General features: G+C 37.3%; 1 protein-coding gene across 1 annotated transcript in view; it reads right to left on the bottom strand.

Annotated features, from left to right (window-relative positions):
- The window catches only part of DNAAF11 (dynein axonemal assembly factor 11), a 105,262-nt gene that overhangs the window by 51,630 nt on the left and 26,779 nt on the right, over window positions 1-26,853 (bottom strand). Inside the window, exons 3-6 of the mRNA XM_043978462.1 lie at window positions 23,765-23,842; window positions 12,687-12,859; window positions 8,076-8,308; window positions 3,136-3,321 (exon numbers count right to left, since the gene is read on the bottom strand). Of these exons, the coding sequence (XP_043834397.1) occupies window positions 3,136-3,321; window positions 8,076-8,308; window positions 12,687-12,859; window positions 23,765-23,842 (670 nt within the window). The remainder of the gene's footprint in view (window positions 1-3,135; window positions 3,322-8,075; window positions 8,309-12,686; window positions 12,860-23,764; window positions 23,843-26,853) is intronic.

Genomic DNA, 26,853 nt, shown 5'->3' with positions numbered 1-26,853 from the left:
ATTTCCAAATTCTGTGCCTATACATTTTTGTTCTCTCCATCTTTGTGTGTGTGTGTGTGTGTGTGTGTGTGTGTGTGTGTATTTGAGAGTTGCCTCTCCTCCCTACCCTTGCATAAGGATATGTGGTTTTTATCAAGCACATGGAACTGTGGGCATGTTGAACACACAAGCAGCTAAGTTAGGGAAATGCTAAGAATGAATGACTATTGTATTTTATTTTTGGTTTATCCAGATATTTGTCAGTTTACTTCTCTACTTTGTGTGTATAGCCTCTGATTTATTTAAAACTACAATTTAGAATATACCATAATTGCTTCTTGAGTTAATAATCATGGTGGTAGATAGATCACCATAGCACTATTTAATTTGCAACAAACAAATGCTATTGGGAAAACCTGATTTTCAGTTTGCCTCCAAACTTGTCCTTTTTATTAATGAAGAAAAGTCCATGAAATTGCCAGAAGCCATTCTCTGATATTATGCTCTCTTTTTAAAATTGCCTTTAGTTCTTTATCATGGGGATAGGGAAGACACAAGTGCTTCATTTTGTGCTTTTTTTAGATAAAGGTACTTAAGAAGGCAGCCAGGTGTTACAGGGAAGAGGTTTGGCCTAGAGTTGGGAAGACAAGTTCAAACCCAACTCAGACCCTTACTGTTATTTTGTGACCCCAGGCGAGCCACTTTAACTTCTGTTTATCTTAGTTTCTTCAAATGTAAATGGAAATAATAATAGCACCTACCTTACAGGGTTGTTGTGAGGATCAAAAGAGATAATATTTATAAAACACTTATAAAATTTATAAAATACAGCACCTGGTCAGCAGGCAATAAATAAATGCCTGTTCCCTTCCCCACTCCATCCCTCCACCTCCCAGTGTCATAAGGATAAAATGAGATAATATCTATAAAGCATTTGGAAAACTTAAGGCAGTATATAATGCTACCTATTTTTATTAAATGCACTGATCATGTTCTTTAATTTGCTTCCACATAGGCCCCAAATCCTCAATATTCCCCTAAGTGGTAGATGTTATGAGTTGGGTTAAGCAATTAGATGAAAGGAATGACACTGTACCTATCTTTAACAAACTTTAAAAGGGCTACTCTGGAGATCATGAATCAATTAATGTCAAACGTCATCAAATAAGCAATTTGCAAACACTTTAAAGATCAAAGGGTGGTGTTAAATAATCGACTTAGCTTTGTAAGGAAAAAATAATCCCAATTCCATGGACTGTTCTTATAGTGATATAGCAATAGACATCCAAAGAGCAGGTTCCTGTAAAAATGAAAATATCACCCCAAGAAACGCAAATGTAGAGTCATGTACTCAAATGCAACACACGTGCACAGGCCCTGAGGCGTACAAGACCTGAAGAGTGTATACGTGTGTTGAAAGTTTCATGCTTCTTGGAGAACACTTCCAGCCCACGTACACACCTTCTCTACATGCATGTGCCAACTGCAATGGGGGAGCCATTCTCCTGGCTGGTCATACATGGCAAGCACTTAGGGAAATCAGCTCATCCATTCCTCTAAAAAGAGTAAGCTACAGTGAAAGGGAAAATTCTCAAGGAAAGGGGAGGCGATTTTTATCTCTTCCCAATCTGAGCATTAACAGGACAATCAGGTTGAATATATCTTGGCTTCACAATTGGCTTTTTTAAAAAAGATAATATTCCACTTACTTATTTTATTAGCTGCTTCTATTTTTAAAGTGGAAAAAATAGAATCTATTTTTCAGTTAATCAATATGGCCAACTGATTACTTGACACAAACTCTTAATGAGAGAACTTAATGAGAACACAAGTAATTCTGCTCATCAATAAGACATTTTTATGAAATGAACTCCCCCCCCCCCGCCATTGCTGTCATTTTCATGTATAACTCTGGGTTCTCAAAAGCTGTACCAGTGAAACACAATCTCTGGTAGATTTTGTCAAACTGTAAGGTCTTGAGTTCAAGGTCAGTGACAGATCAGATCTGTTATCTAAGGCCAAGCATAGTTAAATGCAAAGGGGCCCCTCACTAGAAGCTGGTCTTAGCAACTAAAGAACAGAAGGGAGAGAGTAATCTACATTAGTGGGAGAAGTATCTATTCTGATGAAAATTACACTCTTTCAAAGTGTCAAAGTCAAAATGTACATTAAAGTATGAAAAGACCTTATTACCATATTTTTAAAAATTTACTTTTGAAAACATAGAAATTTTTCTAGGGATTATGAGGCAACGAGGTGGTATAGTGGAGAGAACATTGGACTTGTAGTTAGGAAGACCTGAGTTCTAATCCTGCTTTGGACACTTACTAGGTAGGTTTATAGCCATGAACAAATCATTGAACCTCTCAGCTTCATTTTTTCTGTCTGTAAAATGGAGATTAAAAGAGCATCTATTATCTCACAAGATTGTTTATAAAGATTAAATGAAATAATGTTTTTAGAATACTTTGCAGGGGCAGCTAGGTGGCATAGTGGATAGAGCACCGGCCCTGGATTCAGGAGTACCTGAGTTCAAATCAGGCCTCAGATACTTAACATTTACTAGCTGTGTGACCCTGGTCAAGTCACTTAACCCCAACTGCCTCACTAAAAAAATAAATAAATAAATAAATAAATAAATAAAATACTTTGCAAACCTAAACGTAATAGATAGAGATAGATGGATAGATAGACAAATAGATGATAGATAAATGGATGACAGACATAAAGAAAGACAAAAGAGATAAATAATAGATAGATAAATGAAATAGAGATAGAAAGATAGCTATAGAGATGTATATACACATATATTAGCTATTATTTAACTGTCTGGTGACTGGAATGATAATCAACAACCCTGATTGTATTAAACTGGTATATGTACTAATTGATGATCTAAAATATCACTCATAAGTTATTTAATATCATCCTAGGTTGGAATATTCAATGGTGTCTAAAGGACTAAGTTTATTACTAGCAAATTTAGGGGCAAAATTTAATAGGAAAAGGTCCAAGACATTGCATTTAGCAAGGAAAACCAAAGTACACTAATATGAATTTTAGGCTAAAGGCATAAAATAATTAACAAAGAAATGTGATTTCTGAGAAATCCATAAAAATTTAATCAGTTACCAAGGTATGAATTAGTGATAGTACCTTAATCTTTCTTTATCTTTCCTTTGTTTTTCCAAGTATCTATGAGTTTCTATTCTAGACTCAGGGGTAAATAAGGTGGGCTTCTCCCAGAATTCTTTGTCCAATTCATCTGGTGTCTTTTCATTAACCTTCTTCTCTTCTGTTGCTGGTTGTTCGTTTTCCTTCTTTTGCAGCAGAGAATATGGACTAGAAAAGAACAAGCCCAAGGAACATGAAAATAGCAGAATTAACAGTCTTTTTTCACATTCTAGTACAATGGTATAACTGTTACCCCCAGAATGACCACCCAAACTGAGCTAGATGTCTATTACACAGAGGAATGATTTTTGTATAGAGGTATCACATACCTCACAGTGAGGCTGCTATGAGAGTCAAAAGAAAGGAGGCAGTAGAGGATTCTGCATATTATCAAGTGCTACAAAAATGTCAGCTATCTTTACTTTTTCCCTATTTATAATGACACAACATTGCCCTGTTCTGATTTCTTTGCATTTTGGGAATGGCTGCTACTTGGCAACCCTTTCATATGTTACTCAATGACCTGCAAGAGAGACAGCCTGGTGTAGTAGAACGAGAGCTGTTTTCAAAACTGGGGAGACCTGAATTCATGTCCTCTCTCTGACATATACGAACTTTGTGACCTCAGGCAGCTGAATTAGCCTCTCTGTGCTCTAGGAAGACTTCAGGGATTATTAAGTTGCTGAGAAGGTAATGACTTACATGGGTTGCTAGGTGACACAGTTGATAGAGTACAGGTCAGGAGTAAGGAAAACCTGAGTTCAAGTCCAGTCTCATACTTACTAGCTATTTGATCCTGGGTGAGTCACTTAGCCCTGTTTGCCTCACTTTCCTCATCTATAAAACAAGCTGGGGAAGGAAATGGCAAACTGTTCCAGTATCTTTGCCCAGAAAACCCCAAATGAGGTTACCAAGAGTAGGACACAACTGAAACGACTTAACAAGTACAACAGTGACCTTCACAAAGTCTGGGCATGCATCAAACCCATTTTATGATACCTTTTATTTCACCATATTGCACCTGCTTTTTTATAAGTCCTTGTTCTCTCCATCAGAATATAGGCTCCTTGTGAGCAGGGATTGTTTCATTTATTGTATCTGTATCCTTAGCATCTACTATAGTTTTGCCATATAATAAATGTTTGTTGATTGACTGATTTTTCCCAGAGTTTCCCAAATGTTTCACTTCTGGCTCCATATCAGCCCCACTACTTTGGATGCCAGAAGGGAACCCTCCCTTTACATATTACCCGCTCTTCTCCTATTCCTAAATAAATCATGAGGGTATGGACATTTTAAATATTTTACTAATAAAATTCCACTACACCTTTCTATTATTTTATCTGCAGCTCACTGGTATGTAAAATTTTTAACTGCCAATAACAATTTGAATCCTGGTGTTGATACCAATAACGCTGGGTCAGAAAGACCTGAATTCAAAGCCAACCTTAGACACTTACTAGCTGTATGAACATGGTCAAATCATTTAACACCTGTCGCAATTTCCTCAACTGTAAAGGGGAGGGGTGTAATAATAGCACCTACCTTCCAGGGTTGTTATGAGGTTAAAATGAGGTATTTAAAAAGCTCTTAGCACAAGGCCTAGCACTTATTAGGCACTTAATAAATGCTTATTTTCTTCCTTCCTTTCTTCATTCTCTCTGCAATCTGGCTTCCAACTTGAACATTCAGATAAAACTACTCTCTACAAAGTGATCTGTATTTCTTAATTGCCAAATCAAATCCTCCTTTTTCAAAAATGCATCCTTCTGGGGCAGCTAGGTGGCACAGTGGATAAAGCACCAGCCCTGGATTCAGGAGGACCTGAGTTCAAATTCGGCCTCAGACACTTGACACTTACTAGCTGTATGACCCTGGGCAAGTCACTTAACCCTCATTGCCCCCCCCCCACACACACACACACAAATGCGTCCTTCTTCTCGGTACTCTCCTCTCTGAGTTTTTGTAATACTTCTTTCAACTCTTCTCCTAACTATCTGACTTCTCCTTCTAAGTCTCCTTTGCCACATCTCCATCCATAGCACGCCTACTAACTACAGGTGTCCTCCAGAGCTCAATTCTGGATTTTCTTCTCTTTTCTCTATATACTCTCCTATTTGGTGATTGCTTTAGCTACCATGTCACAGTATTACCTCTATGAAGATGACTCCTGGATCTATTAACCCATTATTATTCTTTCTCCTGACCTCTAGTCCAACATTACCAACTGCCTGCTGGTCAGTTCCAACTCTCAAACTCAGTGTGTCCAAAATAAAATCTACTTTCTTTCCCCTAAAACTTACCCCTCTTCCAAACTTGAGAACATCCCCATCTTTCCAATCATTCAAGATTACAAACTGGCTATCGTCCTTTATTCTCCATTCTCAGTTCCTTCACATATCCAACCAGCTGCCTAATCTTATTTCATTTTGTGATAAAATAATGGGATTTGGCAGATGCCCAGGGTCCCCACCTGAGGACTGATTTGGAATTGATTGAATTGGGTGAGACTGAGAAACTGACTGAGAACCCACTTAAGAATGATTAAATCAAGACCACATCTGACTGGCCCTGAATGGGGTGTTGTTCTCAGAGGTTGTGGACTAAGCCATCAACAGGAGACCACCCTCAACCAATCAGCTTGAAGGACCTCCCCTTTTGGGGAGGGAGACAGGAAGTAAGAAGCTGAGTCTGGCTCACTGGATTTCTATCTTTTCATTCAGAAACCTCATGTGGTGGCAGGGACAAAGAAAAAGAGAGGGCTTCTATTTGTTCAGACATAGAAAGAAAGGAAAGTAGATAGACTTTTCTGGCATTACAGGGTCCCATGTAAAGAGTAAAGACAAAAGTCTTTTCTCTTTAATATATCCTTAAGTCACTTAACCCTAATTGCCCCACTAAATATATATATATATATATATATATATATATATATATATATCCTCAAAAGCCTAAACTCTTGCTGAATTTATCAGTAATCTTAGCCAGTTCCCTCCCCCCACCAAAACTGGGGCGGGGGGGGGGGGGGAGGCAGGTAGGACCCAAATTAGATTTTAAACATCACAATTTTGACCTATTATAATGACCTATTATAATGGCAAATATAGGGAGTCCAAAAAAGGCCAAGTGTTAATTTAAGCTACTAAAGCTTAAAAGGATGTCCCTGGGGCAGCTAGGTGACGCAGTGGATAGAGCACAAGCCCTGGAGTCAGGAGTACCTGAGTTCAAATCTGGCCTCAGACACTTACCACTTACTAGCTGTGTGACCCTTGGCAAATCACTTAACCCCAAATGCCTCACCAAAAAAAAAAAAAAAAAAAAAGGGATGTCCCTAAAGTCTAGTTACTGAAACTTCAAAGTACACCAATAGTTTTGAGGCATCCTAAATAAGAAAAAACAGGCTAGGGAAGAAAGGTCTATCTGAGTCACTTACATCCTGCTAAATACAGAGGCACACTATGATTGCCATAATTTTGATCACTAAAAAAAGAAATAATTCCTGATGCAAACTTAGATGCAAGCTTCCAAGGTAAATTTTACCACATGAGAAAACTATAGTAATATTTGTGTCTGAAGTAACTGGTTACATTATTTTTCCTCTCTTTTTTTCCTTCTTGTTGGGGAAAAGATTTACAGGGTGCCATTTTCTTTCTTTCTTTCTTTTTTTTTTTTTTGGTGAGGCAATTGGGGTTAAGTGACTTGCCCAGGGTCACAAAGCTAGTCAGTGTCAACTGTCTGAGGCCGGATTTGAACTCAGGTCCTCCTCAATCCAGGGCCGGTGCTCTATCCACTATGTCACCTAACTGCCCATACAGGGTGTCATTTTCAACATTTTGCAATCTAAATTAATAGAGTTTTAGAAATTCAGGAAAGAAAATTATTTATCAGCAAATACATGTTGAAATGCAATGGGGACATGTACTTTTATTAGAAAACCATTACAATGCAAGCCCATCTCTCTGAAATGATTTCACAAGGAAAAACTGTTAATAGATTAGTTTCAAGTTAACCAATACTTCAGGACCAATTTCAATGAATAATATGATAGTCACAGTAACTGTGAACAGTATAATTGGAGGAAACAGAAAAAAATTAGCAAAAATAAAAAGACTAGTAAAGATTAGACTGTTTAGTTGAGGTTGAAGAAATATGTGATCCTTTTATATAGGATGAATGTTTTAAAATAAATAAAATGAAATTTGCAAAATACAAAATATAATCAGGGGCATGTTTTGTGATGCTTGCAATCAAGGACATGCTTTGCAAAAGAATATAACATATAATTCCCAGTTTAATGTCTCCCTCCTCATTATAATGACAGTATAATTTAAATTTTTTAAAATGTGATTTACAAAGAACTCTTCAACAACACATATATTACATAAGGCAGACCTGTAGATTTATAAACAAGTCAGATCATGTATCTTCCATTGCTTTTGATGAGGGTATTTTAAGATATAATAATTTAAATGATAATTGAAAGTACTGGGCTTTAGTAGGAGGTTTGTATATACATTGATGGAAAAGGGGGTTCAGGGCCTTTTTTGCATCGTGGACCCCGTTAGCAGTCTGGTGAAGTCTATGGACCCTTCTTAGAATGAAGTTTTTAAATGAATAAAATAAAATATTTAGACTTAAAAAAGGAAACCAATTATATTGAAGTACTCTTATCAAAATATATTTTATTTTAAAGTTCACAAAATGAAATTTAAAAACCCCTGATCTAAGAGGACAACTTGGTGTCCTTAATCCATAGAGTTGTCATCTGTAATCAAGTAACTGGAAGTTTATGGTCTTGGAAGTAAGTTTCTTTGAATGTAAAATGAATTTGTAAAAACCCTGATCAGAAAAAGGAGTTTTGCAATTTCTATTGATATTCTGAATCACCAATAAATAATGAACATGAATGTTAGTTTACATACATAGAGTTGTTGGTGTCCATGTACGAATGGTCATTGAAGTCTAGATTATTTCTGTTTTCCTTCTGTTTTTCCTTCTCTTCCTCTTCTTGAAGTTTTCTCTCAGCCTCTTCTTTCTCTTTCGATCTTTTGAGACAATAAGCCTTTTCCTGGTCTCTGATTTTTTGTTCAATTACTGAGAAGTTCTGCAATGCCTTAATCCTCTCTGATCGCTCTATTTCCTTGCCGTCCAAACGCTTATAATAAAATCATAATCATTATCATAATCATAACCATAATAGTAATAATAATAATATTCAAATGTAGCTGTTCAAAATGACTTTATGTTGACCCTGGTTGGAATATTTTAACTACATGAATGTATAGTGTGTCATAATAGTGACGTAATTTAAGTAATGCATGAAAAATAATTCCAGTGGCTCCAATACCAATCAAATTCAAAATCAAAATTGTGTTTGGTGTTCAAAGTCCTTTAAAATGTTACCCCCTTCCTATCTTTTCCAGTCTTTTTATCGGGGGGAGGGGGGGGGGCAATGAGGATTAAGTGACTTGCCCAGGGTCACATAGCTAGTGTTGTGTCTGAGGCCAGATTTGAACTCAGGTCCTCCTGAATCCAGGCCCAGTGCTTTATCCACTATGCCACCCAGCTGCCCCCTCTTTCTAATCTTCTTATACCTTAATCCCCTCCATACACTCATTGGCCTCCTTACTGGTGCTCACAGAATACACTCCATCTTTCTATAGCAACTATTTTCAAGGGCTGTTCCCCATGCCAGAAATACTCTCCCTCCTCATCTCTGCCTCTAGCTTTCCTGGCTTCTTTCAAGTTGTGGCTAAAGTCTCACCTTTTGGTTGAAGCCTTTCCTAGGCCTCTTTATTATTACTGCCTTCCTACTGTGACTCCCTAATTTATATATCATGTTTATACATAGGTTCATGTATGTTGTCTCTCTCAGACTGTAAGGTCCTTGATGGCAGGGAATTTCACTTGGCTCTCTGCTGTTTAACTTTTAACTTTTTTTCAATTATCTGAATAAAGGCAAAGTTAGGGGCAGCTAGGTGGCATAGTAGATTGAATCCCTGGATTCAGGCGGACCTGAGTTCAAATCCAGCCTCAGACACTTGACACTTACTAGCTGTGTGACCTTGGGCAAGTCACTTAACCCTCAGTGCCCTGCTAAATAAATAAATAAATGAATGAATGAATGAATAAATAAATAAATAAAGGCCTTTGCAATTTTCATCTTTTATTCCTAGTTCTACTCTTTGAGGCTAAAACAGAAAACACTTGCTGAAAAATCTTCAGGCTAAATAGCCCTAGTTCCTTTAACTGATCTTTCTATGTCATGATTTCAAGTTTCTTTGTTGTCCTGGTTGTTCCTTTCTGGGTTCTCTCTCACAAGACTTATTGATGCCCTCCCTAACACATGGCACCCAAAACTGAACACAGTACTCCATATGAGGTCTACGTCATAGGACAATGGGACCCATACTCCCCTTGTTCTTTGTTATAGCAGCCCCCTGACATGACTGTTTTGTCTTGAGTTTGATATCCACTAGAATTCACAGATCTTTTTTCATACAAACTGCTGTCTTCCATGTTCCTTTAGCTTATACTTAGGAAGTCGAGTTTTTGAACCAAGGCAAAACTTTACATTTATACATTTATTACTACTAGACTATATATTATTATTTGAACCATTCTTCTAGCCTGTCAAGATATTTTTTGGACACAGCTTCTTCACCAAACATGCTTACTATCCTTTTTAGCTTTGTGTTATCTCCAAATTTGACAAGCAGGCTCATTAAAAAAAAAAAGTTACACCAAGAAACCCAGTCTAATAAAAGCTATGAATGGTCACATGAAAAGAAATAAAGAAATGGAAGTTAAAACAACTCTGATAAATTACCTCATACCTCTCAGATTGGCTAACATGACAGAAAGGGAAAATGATAAATGATGGAGGGGCTGTGAAAAAACAGAGACACTAATACACTGTTAGTGGAAATGTGAACTGGTTTAACCATTCTGTAGAACAATTTGGAACTATGCCCAAAAGGCTATATAACTGGGCATACCTTTTGACCCGGAAAATACTAGATCTGTATCCCAAAAAGAATAAAGAAAAGGAAAGAGGACATATATGTACAAAAATATTTACAGCAGCTCTTTTGGTTTTGTTTTGTTTTGTTTTGTTTTTTTTGTTTTGTTTTGTTTTTTTGCGGGGCAATGGGGGTTAAGTGACTTGCCCAGGGTCACACAGCTAGTAAGTGTCATGTGTCTGAGGTCAGATTTGAACTCAGGTACTCCTGAATCCAGGGCTGGTGCTTTATCCACTGCGCCACCTAGCCTCCCCCAGCAGCTCTTTTTGTAGTGGTAAAAAATTAGAAATTGAGGGGATACCCATCAAATGGGGAATGGATGAAAAAGTTGTGGTATACATTTGTGATAGAATACTATTGTGCTATAAGAAATGATGAGCAGAATGGTTTCAGAAAAACCTGGATAGACTTGTATAAACTGATTCAAAGTGAAGGGAACCGACCAAGGAAAGCATTGCACACAAAACAGCAGTATTATATGGATGATCAACTGTGAATGACTTAGCTACGCTGATGAAGACAATGATCCAAGGCAGTTCCAAAGGAGCCATAATGAAAAGTGAGAACCACTTCCAGAGAGAGAACTGATTCATTCTGAGTGCAGATTGAAGCATTTTTTTTCACTTTATTTTTTCTTGCTTTTTTGGTTTTGTTTTTGCAACATGGCAAATATGGAAATATATTTTGTGTAACTTTACTGTAAAACTTGTATCATATCATTTGCCTTTTCAATGGATGGAAAGGGGCAGGAGGGAGAGAGAATTTGGAACTCAAGACTGTAAAAAATGAATGTTAAAAAATAAATTACAAATTAAAAAAGAAACCCACATTAGAGAAATATTCATAAAAAACAGAGAACTATCACTGAAAGACATTGCAAATTTTTATCTACAAATGCATTTAGAGACATCTGCCTCCTGTATTTAGAGATATCTCCCTCCCAAATGGTCATATGGGCTATTTGTGCTCAACCTATGGTACAGTCTTCCAACGCAGTATTAGTATGATCAGCCACATCCAGAAATACTATACAATGACCCTGACAATCGGATATTATTTTGGTCCTCTTTGATTATGAAGGACAAACAACACCTACAAATGTATATTAGTATATGCATTTAGTGTGTGCAATAAAAAACCTTGAAGATCCCAATAATCTCTCAGAGCAATATAGTGTAATAATTTTCATGCATGATAATGATGCTGTCATTAAGAATAGGTTAAATTATATTTATCATATTTTATTTAATAAAGCAATGCGATTCTGAATGGTTTTCATAAAAAGTGTCAAAATAGGGGCAGCTAAGTGGTACAGTGGATAGAACACCAGCCCTGGAGTCAAGAGGACCTGAGTTCAAATCTGGCCTCAGACACTTGACACTTACTAGCTGTGTGACTCTGGGCAAGTCACTTAACCTTCATTGCCCCACAAAAACAAAAACAAAGTAAAAGTGTCAAAATACAAAAAAAGTTTCAATCCTTAAAGGTAATAAACTTCAGTTATCCACATGATCTACCTATCCAGAAGGTCTCATCTGCTAACAAAACAAATTTAGCATTATTCTAATTTTTACTTTTAGATTTTTTTATATGATTGTCAGTCAATAATTATTAAGTGCCTACTACTTACAATGCACTGTGCTAAGTTCTGGGGACACTAAAAAAAAGACAAAAGACAATCACTGCCCTCAAGGATCTCACAAACTAATGGGAGAGACAACAAGCAAACAAATACGTACAAATAAACCATATAAATAGGAAATTAACAGAGGGAAGACACTATAATTAAGAGGGATTAGGAAATGTTCCTGTAAAAGATGGGATTTTGGCTGGGACTTAAAGGAAGCCAGGGAAACCAGTAGTAGAGATGAGGGAAGAAAACATTCCAGACATGGTGGGGGCAGCCAGAGAAAAAGATGGAGTGTCTTGTTCATGGAACAGCCAGGAGGCCAGTGTCACTGGATCAAAGAGTACATGGGAGTGGGACGGGGGGTGGGGGGGGGGGGAAGGAATGAATCTGGGTTAGAGAGGGCTCTCAATGTCAGAAAATTTTGTATTTGATCCCAGAAGTGATAAGGAGCACTGGTGTTTACTGAGTAACATGGTCAGATCTGCATTTTAGGAAAATCACTTAGAAAGATGAATAAACTTGAGTGAGAGAGACCTGTGGTGAGCAGATACACCAGCAGTGTACTCTATAGTCCAGGTGTGAGATGATGACGGCCTGAATCAGGGTGGCAGCAGTACCAAAGGAGGGAAGAAGATATGTTTGAGACATATTACAGAGGTAAAATTGATAGGCCTTGGCAACAGATTAGATGTGTGGGGTGAGACAGAGTGAGGAGTCAAGAATGACACCTATGTTGTAAGCCTAGGGGACTAGGAGGATGGTGGTGTCCTAGATCGCATTAGTACAGTCTGGAAAATGGGCTGTTTTGGGGGGGAAAATAATGAGCGCAGTTTGGGACAATGTACTAAATACAGTACTTAGAACCATTAAAATATTCATACTTGCAATTGTTGGAGAGTAGCAACCACAAACTCTCTGTATCCTTCAAAGTCTGCACATGGATTACCCATAAGAAAAATTTCTTTAAGATGTATATTATGCCGAAGAATTTTAATGCTGCTCAATTCTCCAACAAAATTTACTGTCAGATCAAGTTTTTCCAATCCTTCACATCCTGTGGGGGGAAATGATGAAACAATACCAAGTGGTGAGGAAAGAATGTATGGAGCAAAGAACGCCTGCACTTGTGTATCAATAAAAGCCCTAACACTTAGAACTGCTGACTTCCTGCTTAACTTCCTAAACTTCTTAAGCATCTCTTTTGAGCAGGCCATCATACTAAGTTTTAAAGGATATAGAGAAGTCCCCATCACTGACCTAAGAGAGCTCATAGACTAGGGCAGGGATAAAATAAACAGATAACTGTAATATACCATGACATGATAAATGCAATAGAGAGTTGCGAAACAAATTGCTTTGTGAGGTAGAAGTGAAAAGTCATTCATTCCTTTAACAAAAATGTAGTGTCTTTTGTGTGCAGAACACTGTGTTAAGACATAGTTCCCACCCTCTCTGAAATCACTAACTAATGAGGGATAGAATACCAACACATATAATAACTATCATATTCCAAATAATCCATAGCTCAGGGTCCCACAGGAAATCTAGGATAAGACAAAGTCAAACTAAATTTTACCCAGAGTAGGTTAGTTTCTCTTTATATGTCCCCACTTAAGACTGTAATTCCAGGGAAATCTACAAAACAGATTTTGAGTATTTGTTGCATATAGCTTTTCCCAAATGTAGGTAATAAGAGTCCCCAGTTCCTCCACAAACATTCCATTCAGAATATTGGTATCAGACGGGATAGTGTTCGTGATTTTCAGTCACCAGTTATCTTTGAAGCAGCCCTATTAACTGGAAGACAACCAAAGGAATTACCTAGTTTCCTAGAGCAAGGTAGGGGAGCAGCTAGGTGGTGCAATGTATAGAGCACCTGCAGTCAGAAGACCTGAAGTTCAAATCCAGCCTCAGCCACTGAGACAGTGTGACCCTAGGCAAGTCACTTCACCCTGTTTGCTTCAGTTTCCTCATCTGTAAAATGAGCTAGAGAAGGGAATGAATGGCAAACCATTCCAGTATCTCTGCCAAGAAAACCCCAATTGGATTCATAAAGAGCTGGACAGGACTGAAAAACAACTATAGCAAGGTACCAGTGCTCATGTCTCCCTTCAGATGGCTTCAAAGGGTCATTCTCTGTAATCTCATAGAACTGAATAAGGAACTTTTCAAACTGATCTGGGTCTCCCTCTTCAACCTCCCTTAAAATGGTATCAAATAAGTAGAAAGAGAGTTGGGAAACAAATTTCTATGAGGTCCTAAAGGAAGTTAGAAGATTTATGGGGGGCTTCATGTAAGACATAGCATTTGGGGTGGCTTTTTAAGAATGTTAGGAATTCAGTAGTGGGGGAAGGACATTCCAAGCATAAGTAACATTCTAAACAAAAACACAGAGATAGAAGACAGAAGAATGCCATGCATGTTCAGTGTAAAGACAGCAGTCCAATTTGAATGGTATATAGACAACATGGAGAGGGCTCATAGGAAATAATGCTGAATATTGATATAAGACTGCTGAGGGCTTTGAATGCCAGGTAAAGGAATATGAAATTGATTCACATGGCTACTAATGAATGACTGCATGTTGGATATGATTGTGATTTTGTAACAATGGGCCACAGAAAACCTCCCCCCCCCACCCCCGACCCCGGATCTATGCATAAGAAAAACCATTCTGGCAAGATCATGAAGCATAGTGTTGAGAGATTTGTTAAAGAGTTACTGCAGTAGTGCAGACTGACAGTAAGACTCATGAGTATGATAATCCTGTCAGTAGGAATCAAGAGAAGGGACCAATAGAACAGATACAAATGACAGGATTCTGAAACTGAGTGAAGGATCAATAAGAACTTTGGGTTTACAAACATGGGAGAAACGGTGAACAATGGTACCCCAGACATAAGAAATCCAGAAGGAAGAGCAAGTTTGGGGAGAAAGTTCAGTTCAGTTTTGAGAAGACTGAGTCTGAGGTACCAATGGGATACCCAGAAATTTGAGATTCACATCTGGAGGTCAAAGAAAAATAGCTCTAAGAGATGTTAGGACTCTAATCAATACAAGAGTGAACCATGAATCTAAAGGTGCACCTTACCTCTTGACAGAAAGATGATGAATTTAAAATGCAAAAAGAGACATATTTGGGGACATGGCTGATGTGGATTTTTTTTTGCTAGACAATGCAGCTATATATTGGGGCTTTACAGTATGTTTTGGTTTCTATTTGCTTAGGGAGGAGGAGGGTGTCGTAAATGGGAAAGACAGATCAACAGAATACAAAAAATGTATTTATGCTATGATATGCCACATTTATTTCAACATAATTTATTGCTCTGCAGTCATATTTCTCTGGTTTCAAAATCAAACATTGAACCACACTGCTGAGGAGGAATGGTGAGACTTCCCTGCATCAACTTGCTAATGAAAAAAAAAGGATTTCAATGCATTCCCTCAATAGGGTAAGATTACTATTGATATTTTCATTGGAAATAATGGGAGTATTTATTTTAAAAATCATGCAAATGCACAAGATTAGAAGAAAAGAATCATTAGTGTCTGTTATCTTCCAGACACCGGGCTAAACACTTTATAAATATTATCTATTTGATCCTCACAACAACCCTGAGAGACAGGTGCTGTTATTATGCCCATTTTACATTTGAGAACACTGAGTCTGATAGAGGTCAAGTGACTTGCTCAGTTACAAAGATACTAAGTATCTGAGGATACATTTGAACATGGGTCTTCTGATTCAAGGACCGGCACTCTAGCCACTGAGCTACCTAGCTGCCTCTAGTTGTATTTTTTAATCATTATATTGCCAAGATATGTGCTGGAAGAGTAAAGGGGTAGAGGTGTCAGAAAAGGCAGAGGAAAAAGGAAAAAAGGGAGTTGCTAATGCATCCATGGTGTTAAGTGACCTGCCCATACCATAAAAAAAGAAAAATTATATATATATATATATATATATATATATATATATATATATATGTCTACTCGAAATATATTAAAATATATTAAAAATAAATTCAGAGTAATTGGGTAAGGGCTGTATATGAGGAGCTAGGATGATCAGTAAAGACCTAACGAATGAAACTCGAATTTGGGATCAAATTCACAATGCCAAGATGTGTAGGTGGGAACCAGTCAATGTAAAGGCACTGAGATGCGAGATAGAATGTATAAGGAAGACCAGTTTGGCTGAACCATTGAATAAATGATAGGGGGTAAAAGCCCTGTTATTTGGAGGCTGGCTGCAGGTTGAAGCCTGTCTTTGAGGGGTTTTAGATGCCAAAGGAATTTATGTTTGATGCTGGAGGTAATAGGGAAGAAACATGGTAAGATATATGTTTTAGGTAAATCACTTTCACATGTGTGTAGAAATGCACTGAAAAGGAAAGAGAGCTAAGGCAGAGAGCCTAATCAGGAAGCTATTATGGTAGGTCTTGAACTGGTGTGATGGCCATGTGAGTAGAGAGAAAGGGTACCAATGTAAGAGTTGTTGCCAATAGAACTGTCTATATTTGGCAGCAGGTGCAGGGTCCAGGAGAGCAAGGCATCAAGATGAACATGAAGATCACAAATCTATGTGACTGGAAGAATAGTGGTGCTCTCAACAAGAGTAGGAAATTTCAGAGGAGAGGCAGGTATTGGGAGAAAGACAATGAGTAGTGGTTTTGGACCTCCTTAGTTTGAAATGCTTATAGAACATCCAGTTCAAAGGGTCAAACAGGCGGCTAGTGATGTAGAGCTATTGATATCATTAGGATCCATCCTAAGAGCTGGATATCTAGATCTGGGAGATATTAGTGTAGAGATGATAACTAGACCCATGGAGCTGACAAAGTTACCTAGAGAAGGAGTGTAGAAAATGAATGAATATGTAAACGTATATGCCAGCCATTCTGCTAAGTGTTGGGGATTAAAATAAATTGCAAAAAGCAATAGCATCTGCCCTCAAGGAGTTTACAACTCACAAATATAAGAGAGTAGTGGATGGGAAGAGGTGCTTTGTCAGGAAAGTCCCAGGCTGCCCTTTGCCAGATACCACCATCTATGCCAGACTCTGGGGTACACAGAACCTATTTTTGGTGAAACCAAGACATGAGCTATACCTAAGATTTGTTCAGATTTCCTCAGAATTTTTAGGGTTAGGGTATGACACCTTTATGGAGTCAGCCAACCAATAAGACCCTTTTTTACATGATTCTTACATTACACTCACCTGTACATATCCCTTTGTACACATCCTTCCTCCAAACCCTGTTCTATATGAGCCCGGAGTCCTTGAGGGTTCCTGAGACAAAGATGAAGGAGAAGAAGAAGAGGAAGAAGAGGAGGAGAAGGAAAAGAGGAAAGGAGGAGGAAGAAGGAGGAGCAGGAATTCATCCTAAAGAAAACATCACAGAAAATAAAAACAGCATAATGCCTTTTAAAAAGATAGAATGGGGGGCAGCTAGGTGGCACAGTGGATAAAGCACTGGCCCTGGATTCAGGAGGACCTGAGTTCAAATCCGGCCTCAGACAGTTGACACTAGCTGTGTGACCCTGGGCAAGTCACTTAACCCTCATTGCCCCACAAAAAAACCAACCAAACAAACAAACAAACAAACAAACAAATAAATAAATAAATAAAAAGACAGAATGAAGGAAGCACAGAAAAGCTGGGTTGCTTTGAAAACAATGTGTAGGATTCATTACATAGGTTTTTGTGAAATGAAAATGTTCTTGTTTTATATTGAATCTTGTCATGTTCTGCTATATACCTGGAAATGTTCTTTTTTCCTTTTCTGATTTTTTTTTGTTTAAAATGAATAAAAACATTTTCAAATGTCAAAAAAGAGAATGAAGAGGCTCTTATACAATTAATATGTGAAGGTACTCTGATTTTGAAAAGAAAATTGAACAAACTAGGTTTGACCATTCTTGATTAGGACCTTTAGAATATGCTTGTTTTCTAGCATCACACATTCTGGTTGCTCACTGCTGATGCTTAAAGGGGGTTTCACAAAGGAATGAGATGTGTCAATAATTTCAAGCAATAGCATCTTAATTATAGATACATTTTATTTTTAACTTCATCTTATTTTTATTGCCACCCTTTCTTGCTATAGTATATTCATAATACACATATGTACATATGTGTACATATCAACGCAAGTGTGTGTATATGTGTGTATCCACCCCTCTATTGATAGCAAACCTCCTTTACAACAAAGATTTTAGAAGAAAGCAAAAAAAAAAAAATTACTTCAGTAACACTAACCAACACATCTATATAACCGGGTGGGAGAAAGGAAAACTGCACAGAAGGTAGTTTTTGAGTTGACTTCAAAGGAGGAGTAGAAATTTAGTATGCAAAAAGAAGAGAGTATATTCTAGGAAAGGGGAACAAAGGAAAGGAAGCAATAAATCTCAGTTATAACAGGGGAGAGGGTAGGTCCTCATCTTTTCTATTCAGTGTTCACACTGCTGTGTCTCTATGTTATATTCCTATTTTGTTATTATGTTTTAATCACTCTGTAGTCTAAGCACTACCTTGCTCTCAGGAAGAGCAAAGATGTAATAAACATATATGTTGTAATAGGTTCCTATGTATTAGGTAACTAATCTTCATCAGAGAATGAAATTTTCTTGTAGTTGTTTTTATCCTAAAGCTGTTATAAATTACTTACTGAGTGGTCAAAAAGTTAAATCTTTATTGAGAATTCTAGGACTCGCTTCACTATGTTAGAAATGCAGCTAACCACTCTTCATGTTGCACAGCTCTAGCGTTAGCAGCTCTAGTGTTGGCAGACTGAGTGTCAGCAGCTCAAGTGTTGGCAGCCCTAGTGTTGCTAGCAGGTCGCTGTTCAAAAATCCCAAGCAGGCAGCATTTGGTGAGTGAAGGCTTTATTCATCTTCACGAAGATGGGCACTCTTCTGAATATGTCTGAGAGTGCACTGAAGTGAGGTCTGTCACCTCTATTTATACCCCTTAAGGGGTCTCCTGTGACCAATCACATTAAGGCATTTTGATACCCCTCATTTATATTTTGGTTATTACAGTTATTACAGTTGCTATTTATACAGAATAACAGTAACAGCCTAAGAACCCATCAGGTGGTACCAGTTAACCAATCAGAATTTATAAACTACGATACCAGGCTTTAACCTATTCTGGGCAAGAGTGTCAGCTCCCCCTCGGAACAATACTGTGTTAACTGTCTTGGGGTTTGACCAATCAGATTGCTCCATTTACTAACCAATCAGATTGTGGCCTTAGGCCCCAACCCTATGCTGGAGTAAGAATGTCCCCATTCCCCACTAAACAGTGCTTGTGTAAACATAACCTTTCAAAACAAAACTCAAATCAGGGCTTGAGCTCCGAGTCACGTGGGGATCACCTCAGTGCCTTAAGGTGAACTCCCAGCCCAGCCCAACTCCCACAAAACCCAGGCCCTTCTTCAGGCCCTGCTTGAGCTGGAGCCTCTGCTCAAAGCTGAGTTCCTGTGCCAAGCGGCCCCCTGCTGGGAGGGGGGGGGCGGGGAGGGGAGGGACCACAAAGCTGTTGGCCTGAAACCAGACCCACTCTATACCTTTAGGGCACTGAGAAGAGTCCAAATATAGTCTTTTCTTTCAACTGTGCTTAAAAAAGAAACAAATATGATTTAGTATAGATTTAAATGGCCAAACTTATGGAAAAAGTTCTCTCTGTTTGATTTACAATAAAATTCTGACAGATGATAGATTATGCTGTATAAAACTTTCAAGTTTTTGTTATAAAAGACATGCTAAATACTCAGTAAGTTAATATGCTGATATTATCCTTTGTCTTTTATATTTCCATGTATTTTTTCCAGTATTTACTCATTACCCAGTGTCATGACTGCACTTCATACAAAGAAGAGTTACGATGATTTTAGCTGGCAAAACGGAACAAAACCATGGAATTTTTTTTCATTTTAACAGTTTATTGATACATTTTGTTTTGTTATACCACAGGCATTTCCTAAAGAACTCCCTCCGCCCCTCCTCCCCAAGAATCCTTCCTTATATAATAAGAAAAAGTAGGTAAGCAAAAACAGTACACACAGTAGCAAATGTCTGGAAGGATAGAAATTTTCCATACCTGCAGTTCATTATTTCTCTACCATGAGGAAGGATGTTTCATAATTATGAAACTGATTAGTTCTCTGAGACTGACATTGGTCATTATATTTAATATGAATTCTGAAAACTCTTAATGTTCTTTTCATTTACTTGTGTTGTCGTGTATTATCATTCACCTAGTTTTGTTTTGTTTTTACTTTGCATCAATCAATAAATGTTTATTAAGCATCTACTGTGTGCTAGGAAATGTGCTAAGCATTAATAATTCCCATTTATCTGAATTACCCATATTTGACATTTCTTATAGTACAACAATATTCTCCTACTTTCCACAGACAACAGTTTCTTCAGTAGGGACCCACTTTGTTTCCAATTTTGTTTACTTTTCAGATTTCTCTTCCTGCTACAAAAAGCACTACTATAAATACTTTGGTATATGTGGGAATATTCTCTCACTGAACTCCTTGAGGCACAAATCCAGTAGTAAGTTTGACAATTCAAAGGACAGATACAAAGTTGATTAACTTTCCCAATTAATTCCAAAGTGTTTTATAGATGTCGCAGCTTCGAAAGATGGCGGAGAGGAAGCAGCAAGCTGCCTGAGCTCTCCTTCTTTTCCCTCAAAACGAACATTAAATCAAGCCTCTGGACAGATTCTGAAACTACAGAATCTGCAAAGAGACAGAGAGACACAGTCCTCCAACCAGAGATAATTTAGAAGACTTCAGGAAAAGGTCGGTCTGACTCGGGCAAAAGGGAGGCCCTGCGCAGGGCAGCAACCCAGCGCCAAGGGGGTCGGGGCAAGTCAGCAGGAGCTGCGGGCCACAGCCGAACAACTGAGGCTCCCGGAACCTGGTTCAAAAATCTGGTGGCCAAGAAGGACAGTGGAAAAACTTACCTGCACCGGCCGAGAGGGCCACGAACGGCGGGATCAGACGCCGGGGTCTGGCGCCTGGCTGGACGAGCACAATCAGACAGGAAGTGCAGGGCGGGGCATCTCCACACACCATAAAGGCCTCAGAGTAAAAGCCCGGTCACACAGCACCTATACCCCTGCACAAGAAGCCCAAAACAGGGACCCTGGTGCCCCCAGAGCAGACCTCAACTTAAAGAATAAATAAATAAGCTGCAATAATGAGTAAGAAGCAAAAAAGAGCCCTCTCCATTGAGAGCTTCTGTATCAATAGGGAAGAAGCCAACACAAACTCAGATGAGGACAATAGCCTCAAATTGTCTACATCTGAAGCCTCACAAGGGAAGGTGGATTGGTCGCAAGAACAAAAAGCCTTCCTAGAAGAGCTCAAAAAGGATTTTAAAAATCAATTGCAAGAGGTAGAAGAAAAATGGGGAGAGAAATGAAAGCAAAACAAAAAAACTATGAAAAAAGAATCAGCAGCTTGGAAAAGGAAGCTGAAGAAAACAAAGCCTTAAAAAATTCATTTGGCCAAATGGAAAAAAAGCTGCATAATCTCACTGAAGAAAACAATACCTTAAAAAATTCAATTAGCCAAATGGAAAAAAAGGTGCATAATCTCACCGAAGAAAACAATGCCTTAAAAATTAAAGTGGGACAGTTGGAAGATAAGGAATCCATGAGACACCAAGAATCAGTCAAGCAGAATAAAAAAAATGAAAAAATAGAAGAAAATGTGAAATACCTCATTGGAAAGACAACTGATCTGGAAAACAGATCGAGGAGAGACAATTTGAGAATCATTGGACTGCCTGAAAGCCATGACCAGAAAAAGAATCTAGATACCATATTCCAGGAAATTATTAAGGAGAACTGCCCTGATATCATAGAATCAGAGGATAAAATCATCATAGATGTCGCAGCTTCACCAACACTGTATTAGTGTGCCTAGTCCCCATGGTCATGCTCACATTGTTTTTTATCACTTTGCCAATTTGATAAGAAATAAAATTATCATGTTTATTTCTATTATTAGTGATGCAGATCATATGATATGATTGTTGATTGTATTTCTTCTTTTGAAAACTGTTTATCCATATCCTTTACTTGCTGACTCATTAGAGAGGAGCTCTGTCTTCTATTTTTATGAAATCTTTATATATCTTGGATATTATTTTATCAGATATTTTTAATGAAAATATTCTTCTTGATCAACAACTTTTTTTAATTCTAGTTGCAGTGTTTTTATTCTAACAAAAATCCCTGTAAATTTCATAAAATCAAAACTCATGACTCAAATTGGGCTTGCAGTCCACTAAAACCCCAAGCTTTTTTTCCAAACTTCTGTCTAACCACACTTCTTCATACTTCTTGTGCAGTTGATTATTTGATTCCAAGTGTAAGTTTTTACATTTGGCTCTGAAATTTCACTTTAGTGGACTCAGCTCAATGTTCATGCCCAATGAGAGCTTTTTGGGTCTTGACTCTACCAGTTGACATTGGCGGGGGTGTGGGAGCGGGGTGTGGAGGTGGGGAGCAATAGGAGCGATAATTATTTTGCATCATCTTGATAGACTAATAAGTTAGAAAATCTCCTAACCACCTGGAAGCCAAATAGTAGAAAATAAAATAAATTTTTAAATGACAAACTATACAGCAAACAAGAATGCTACAAAGATTCTTCAATAAAATATGTAGTAAGGATAGATTTATCTAAGTATTGCATCCACAGTGGACAACCAAAGTCAATAAAAATGCATATTTCTGAGCTTATAACATGAACCTGGATGGCCATTCTGTCAGGTCAGTCCATCAAAATCTATATGGTAGTCAAATAACATACATGGATAGTGAAGAAGATCCATAATAGAATTAGAGGAGATGAAACAAGATTGCATTGAGAAAATTGTGCAGTACTTTCAGTGCTTCTAATTGTTCACTACCACATCTTTTAAACACCAAAATTCTCTTAGTGATTCTTTTTTTTCCAGGGCAATGAGGGTCAAGTGACTTGCCCAGGGTCACACAGCTAGTGTCAAGTGTCTGAGGTCGAGATTTGAACTCGGGTCCTCCTGAATCCAGGGCTGGTGCTTTATCCACTGCACCACCTAGCTGCCCCCTCTTAGTGATTCTTTATGACTGGAAAACCATTTTTAAAATACACATGATCTTATGGGGGAAAAATAATAAATGACCACTACAAGAGTAATTAAAAGATGTAATGTGAATATAAGTAAGCTATAATATGTTATCAACAATTTTCTGTATGCAAGAAATGGGATAAAGTACATTATTGATGCATGGCATGGAACTTGTCAAGAAAAAATAGATAACAAGTCCAAAAAGTGCATAAGTGCCCTAAAAGTGTGAAGAGAATTATATGAAGGCCTCCAGCACTTCGAGTGGATCCTCCATGGAAGATGTAGGGAACAATAATGACAGGAATTACACAGAATAAGGTATGGACATAATGGGACCTATATCAATGGAGAGAGAATCCATATAAAAAAATAACAAATCCACTGAAAAGCACCAACAAAAGTATTCACATTTATGGTGTATTTTGTTAGCTATTTAATGTCTTATTCACAACAACTTTATAGGTAGATAGATTGATATTATTTTATCCATTTTACATTTACTGAAGAAACTAAGGTAAAGTGATTTTCCCAAAGTCATAGACTTCATTCCCCAATAATATTGGATGAATGACATGTTACTAGCATATGAATAGAGTGTGCCTTAAATGAACATATGATCTGATAAGAGACAACAGGTATTTTACATGAAACAGGTTACAATAGAAAATGATGTATTAATATACTGACTAACTACCAGTTGTAAACAGTACTAACCATACTAGCTAATGTCATTTCTGCCATCAAAGTCCCTATCATGGATAACAATATTCTAGTTTTTAAAAATCTTTATTTTCAACATTAGAGAGAAAAATCTTACCTTCCAAATTTTCAATTTTTTCAATGTTGTTCAAAGCTAAATTCAGATACTGTAATTTCTTTAATCTGCTGATATTTTCTGAAACAAACCAAGAATTAAATTATTTCTTATTCTAAAACAGCTTTTTATACATATCAAATGGTGCATAGAGACAGGCCAAATCAAGCAATCTCTGAAGTCACTGCAGTCAACACAAGAAGTGCTGAAGGATGGGAGCTGAGTCCTGATTCCATGTTGTCACAAGGGCCTCCAATCAGTAGTTACATCTCAAGATCACAGATTGGCAGTCCACCAAGTCTAACCCCTTCAATTTAGAAGTTATGTAACTTGCCCAAGATCACAGAGCTGGTAAGTCTCTGAGGTGGGATTTGAACCCATGTGTTCCTAACTGCACCTGCAGGACCATCTCCATTACAATATGCTGTCTCGATTCATAATTTAAAGATCTCATTTATTAATAACTATAATGAAAGCATCTCATAGTTTACTTCACATGACAACATAAAGCAAGACAATTCTACCAAAAGATAAACATAGAAGATTCAGTGTAATACTTACTCTAATGAGGCATCATGTGAAAACACTTTAATAAAGTATAAAAATGACAGAGAGACAAATAGACTCCCTTAGAAGTTGGGAATTCCTAGTCATCACAGATTGTCAAGTGAAGGCTAGACTCCAGTGTCTCAGGAGAGTTAATAAGTTGGCTAAGGATAAGATCTGATGGCCTTTGAGGTCCCTTTCAAAAGAATCTATGATTCTATATTTTTTTTGGATCGTAAGTATACATATATCACTTTTATACAAATATTTGCACCTATAGCAATACATAACTTTCCCTAATGATAATATAAGATAGCTTAAAAAGTAATATAATATTCATTAAGCATCTTAAAGTATGTGTTATATTCAAAATGAAAATATGGGTTTAGATGTTTTAGGAAGATTAACCTTACCAAGGTAGGAAAAAGAAGCTGTCCTTGTGTGTGTGTGTGTCTATGTGTGTCTGTGTGTTACACAAAACTGAAGTTACTGACTTAACAACAGTAGTGGACAGGCTTTGAAGTGGTTTTGAATAAAGGCGGTAGGAGGGTGTTCCACCTCCACTACTCTATTTCCCCTGACTTTGAGAGATACCATACATTTTCAAGAGTTGACTGTGAGTTAGGACAATAATCTCTGGCAGTTGGAAAGAGCAAATCAAAATGGCCTGCACAGGGATTTGACCCTCAGCCTATACCTCATTATCATGATGCTTTATACAAATGTCCTCATTTAGTAATATAATAACAATAAAAACAGTAAGTTATTACATAACAATAACAATGCAAGTTAAACATTATTTTTAAAACATTACTGTTATCATTTAAGAAAATATAAATGGTATTATTTTCATGAAGTAAGCTAGTTCATCAAAAGCAAAGTGAACATTATTTTGTCATTTAATCAAAAGACAAGCTGTTTTTTAAAACTGTACCTTAGTTTTGTTCTTGAGTTAGCCTGAACAATAAAAATTACTTGCTTTATAAAAGCATAGACCTAGCTGCTAAATTCTATCTAATAAATGATTAACATTTACATAAGACTATATGACTTACCAATTGCTTTTCTTGCAACTAGCTTTTGAGAAAAATAGGGTAAATAGTATTATTCCTACTTCAGAAAGGATGACACTGACGCGCAAAGAGGTGACATCACTAGCACAAGATAAATGGCTTAGTAAACGATGGAGTCAGGACAAGAAGCAAAGTATTTTGGGCCTAACTCCAATCTTTCCACTCTACTGCTTCTCAGTTTAAGAATCACATAAAATCACTAAACATATGAGTTTATACCTGGGTTGTCACTGAATGAATGGATAAATAAACGAGTATAAATATTTTTAATGTACATGTTGCAATTACCTATTATAGAGAGCTATAAATGGTAAAATCTATAATCTAATATATCTTCATTGACGTCTGAAAATTCTCATATAAGTGAGAAACTCTGTACCCTTCAAATTAAAAGGGAGACCAGATATATTACTTAACAGCAAATGCAACTATGATCCCATTACTCAAAAAACCTTAGCCTCTTTATGACACCTTTCTCTGAGCTTGGAATCTGCTCTGTAGGTGAGTGTCATAGAAAGGTACTAAAGAACATGACAGATCATTTAACACATCTAGGAGTGAGAGAGGGAGACCAACTGGTGGGTTATTTGGACATAAGATTTTGAACTGAAAGAGAACTTAGAATTCATCTAGTCTAATTCATTTTATTTATGAGGAAACTGAAACCCGGAGAAAGTACATAACTTGCCCAAGAATAAACAAGTAATACCAGCTGGAAATCTAACCCTATCTTTGAATTATAAGGTGATGAGGCCTTTTGGTTCCTGACCTCGCCATGGCAGATACAAATATAAGGTTAAGACATTTAAATCACTCCACTCCACTTAAAGTAAATGATAAGATGTCCTAAAGCTTAAACAAGCATTCTACTGCGTTGTCATATAGTTGCAAGATGTGGATCACAATAGTATCTGAAGAATTTAAAATGAAGATCAGAGAGGGCAATGGAAAAGGGTATGGTGGATTCAAGCAAGATGAAATACATACCTAATAAGAAACCCTGAAGAACAGCAGTAAAGGATATCATCAAGGAAATTTTTGATAGAAAAAGAAGACCAAGGGAAATTAAGGTAGACGACCAGAATTCTCCACTAGTATCCCTACAATGAACTGGAAAGAGAAAAGAATGCAAGAGAAAAGCAATGGAGACGTCCGATACCTTGGGAGCACATCCTATGGCAAACTTGTAGAGGATAAGGATAAAAGTTGCACAGAATCAGATGACATGGATAAGTTGTGATAATGCATCACTGTAAGGAACATCTAAAATGATGAGGGCACAAATCTATTTGAGTATTTAGTTTAAGAAGAGAAATTCGATTCCAGAATTCTATAGCTTGAGTTTTTCATAAATTATGTATACATAATGGCAATAATGATTTAAAGTGCTTTTCTATAGTTATTGTTAAAAAAATATAAGGTAATGAGGGTCTCAGCTTAGGCTCCAAAGGTGAAAACAGACATGAAGAAATA

This window comes from Dromiciops gliroides, chromosome 1 (assembly GCF_019393635.1).
Source record: "Dromiciops gliroides isolate mDroGli1 chromosome 1, mDroGli1.pri, whole genome shotgun sequence".
NCBI classification, from domain to species: domain Eukaryota; kingdom Metazoa; phylum Chordata; class Mammalia; order Microbiotheria; family Microbiotheriidae; genus Dromiciops; species Dromiciops gliroides.
The sequence above is the reverse complement of the archived record's forward strand: the minus strand, read 5'-3'. Positions and strand labels throughout refer to the sequence as shown.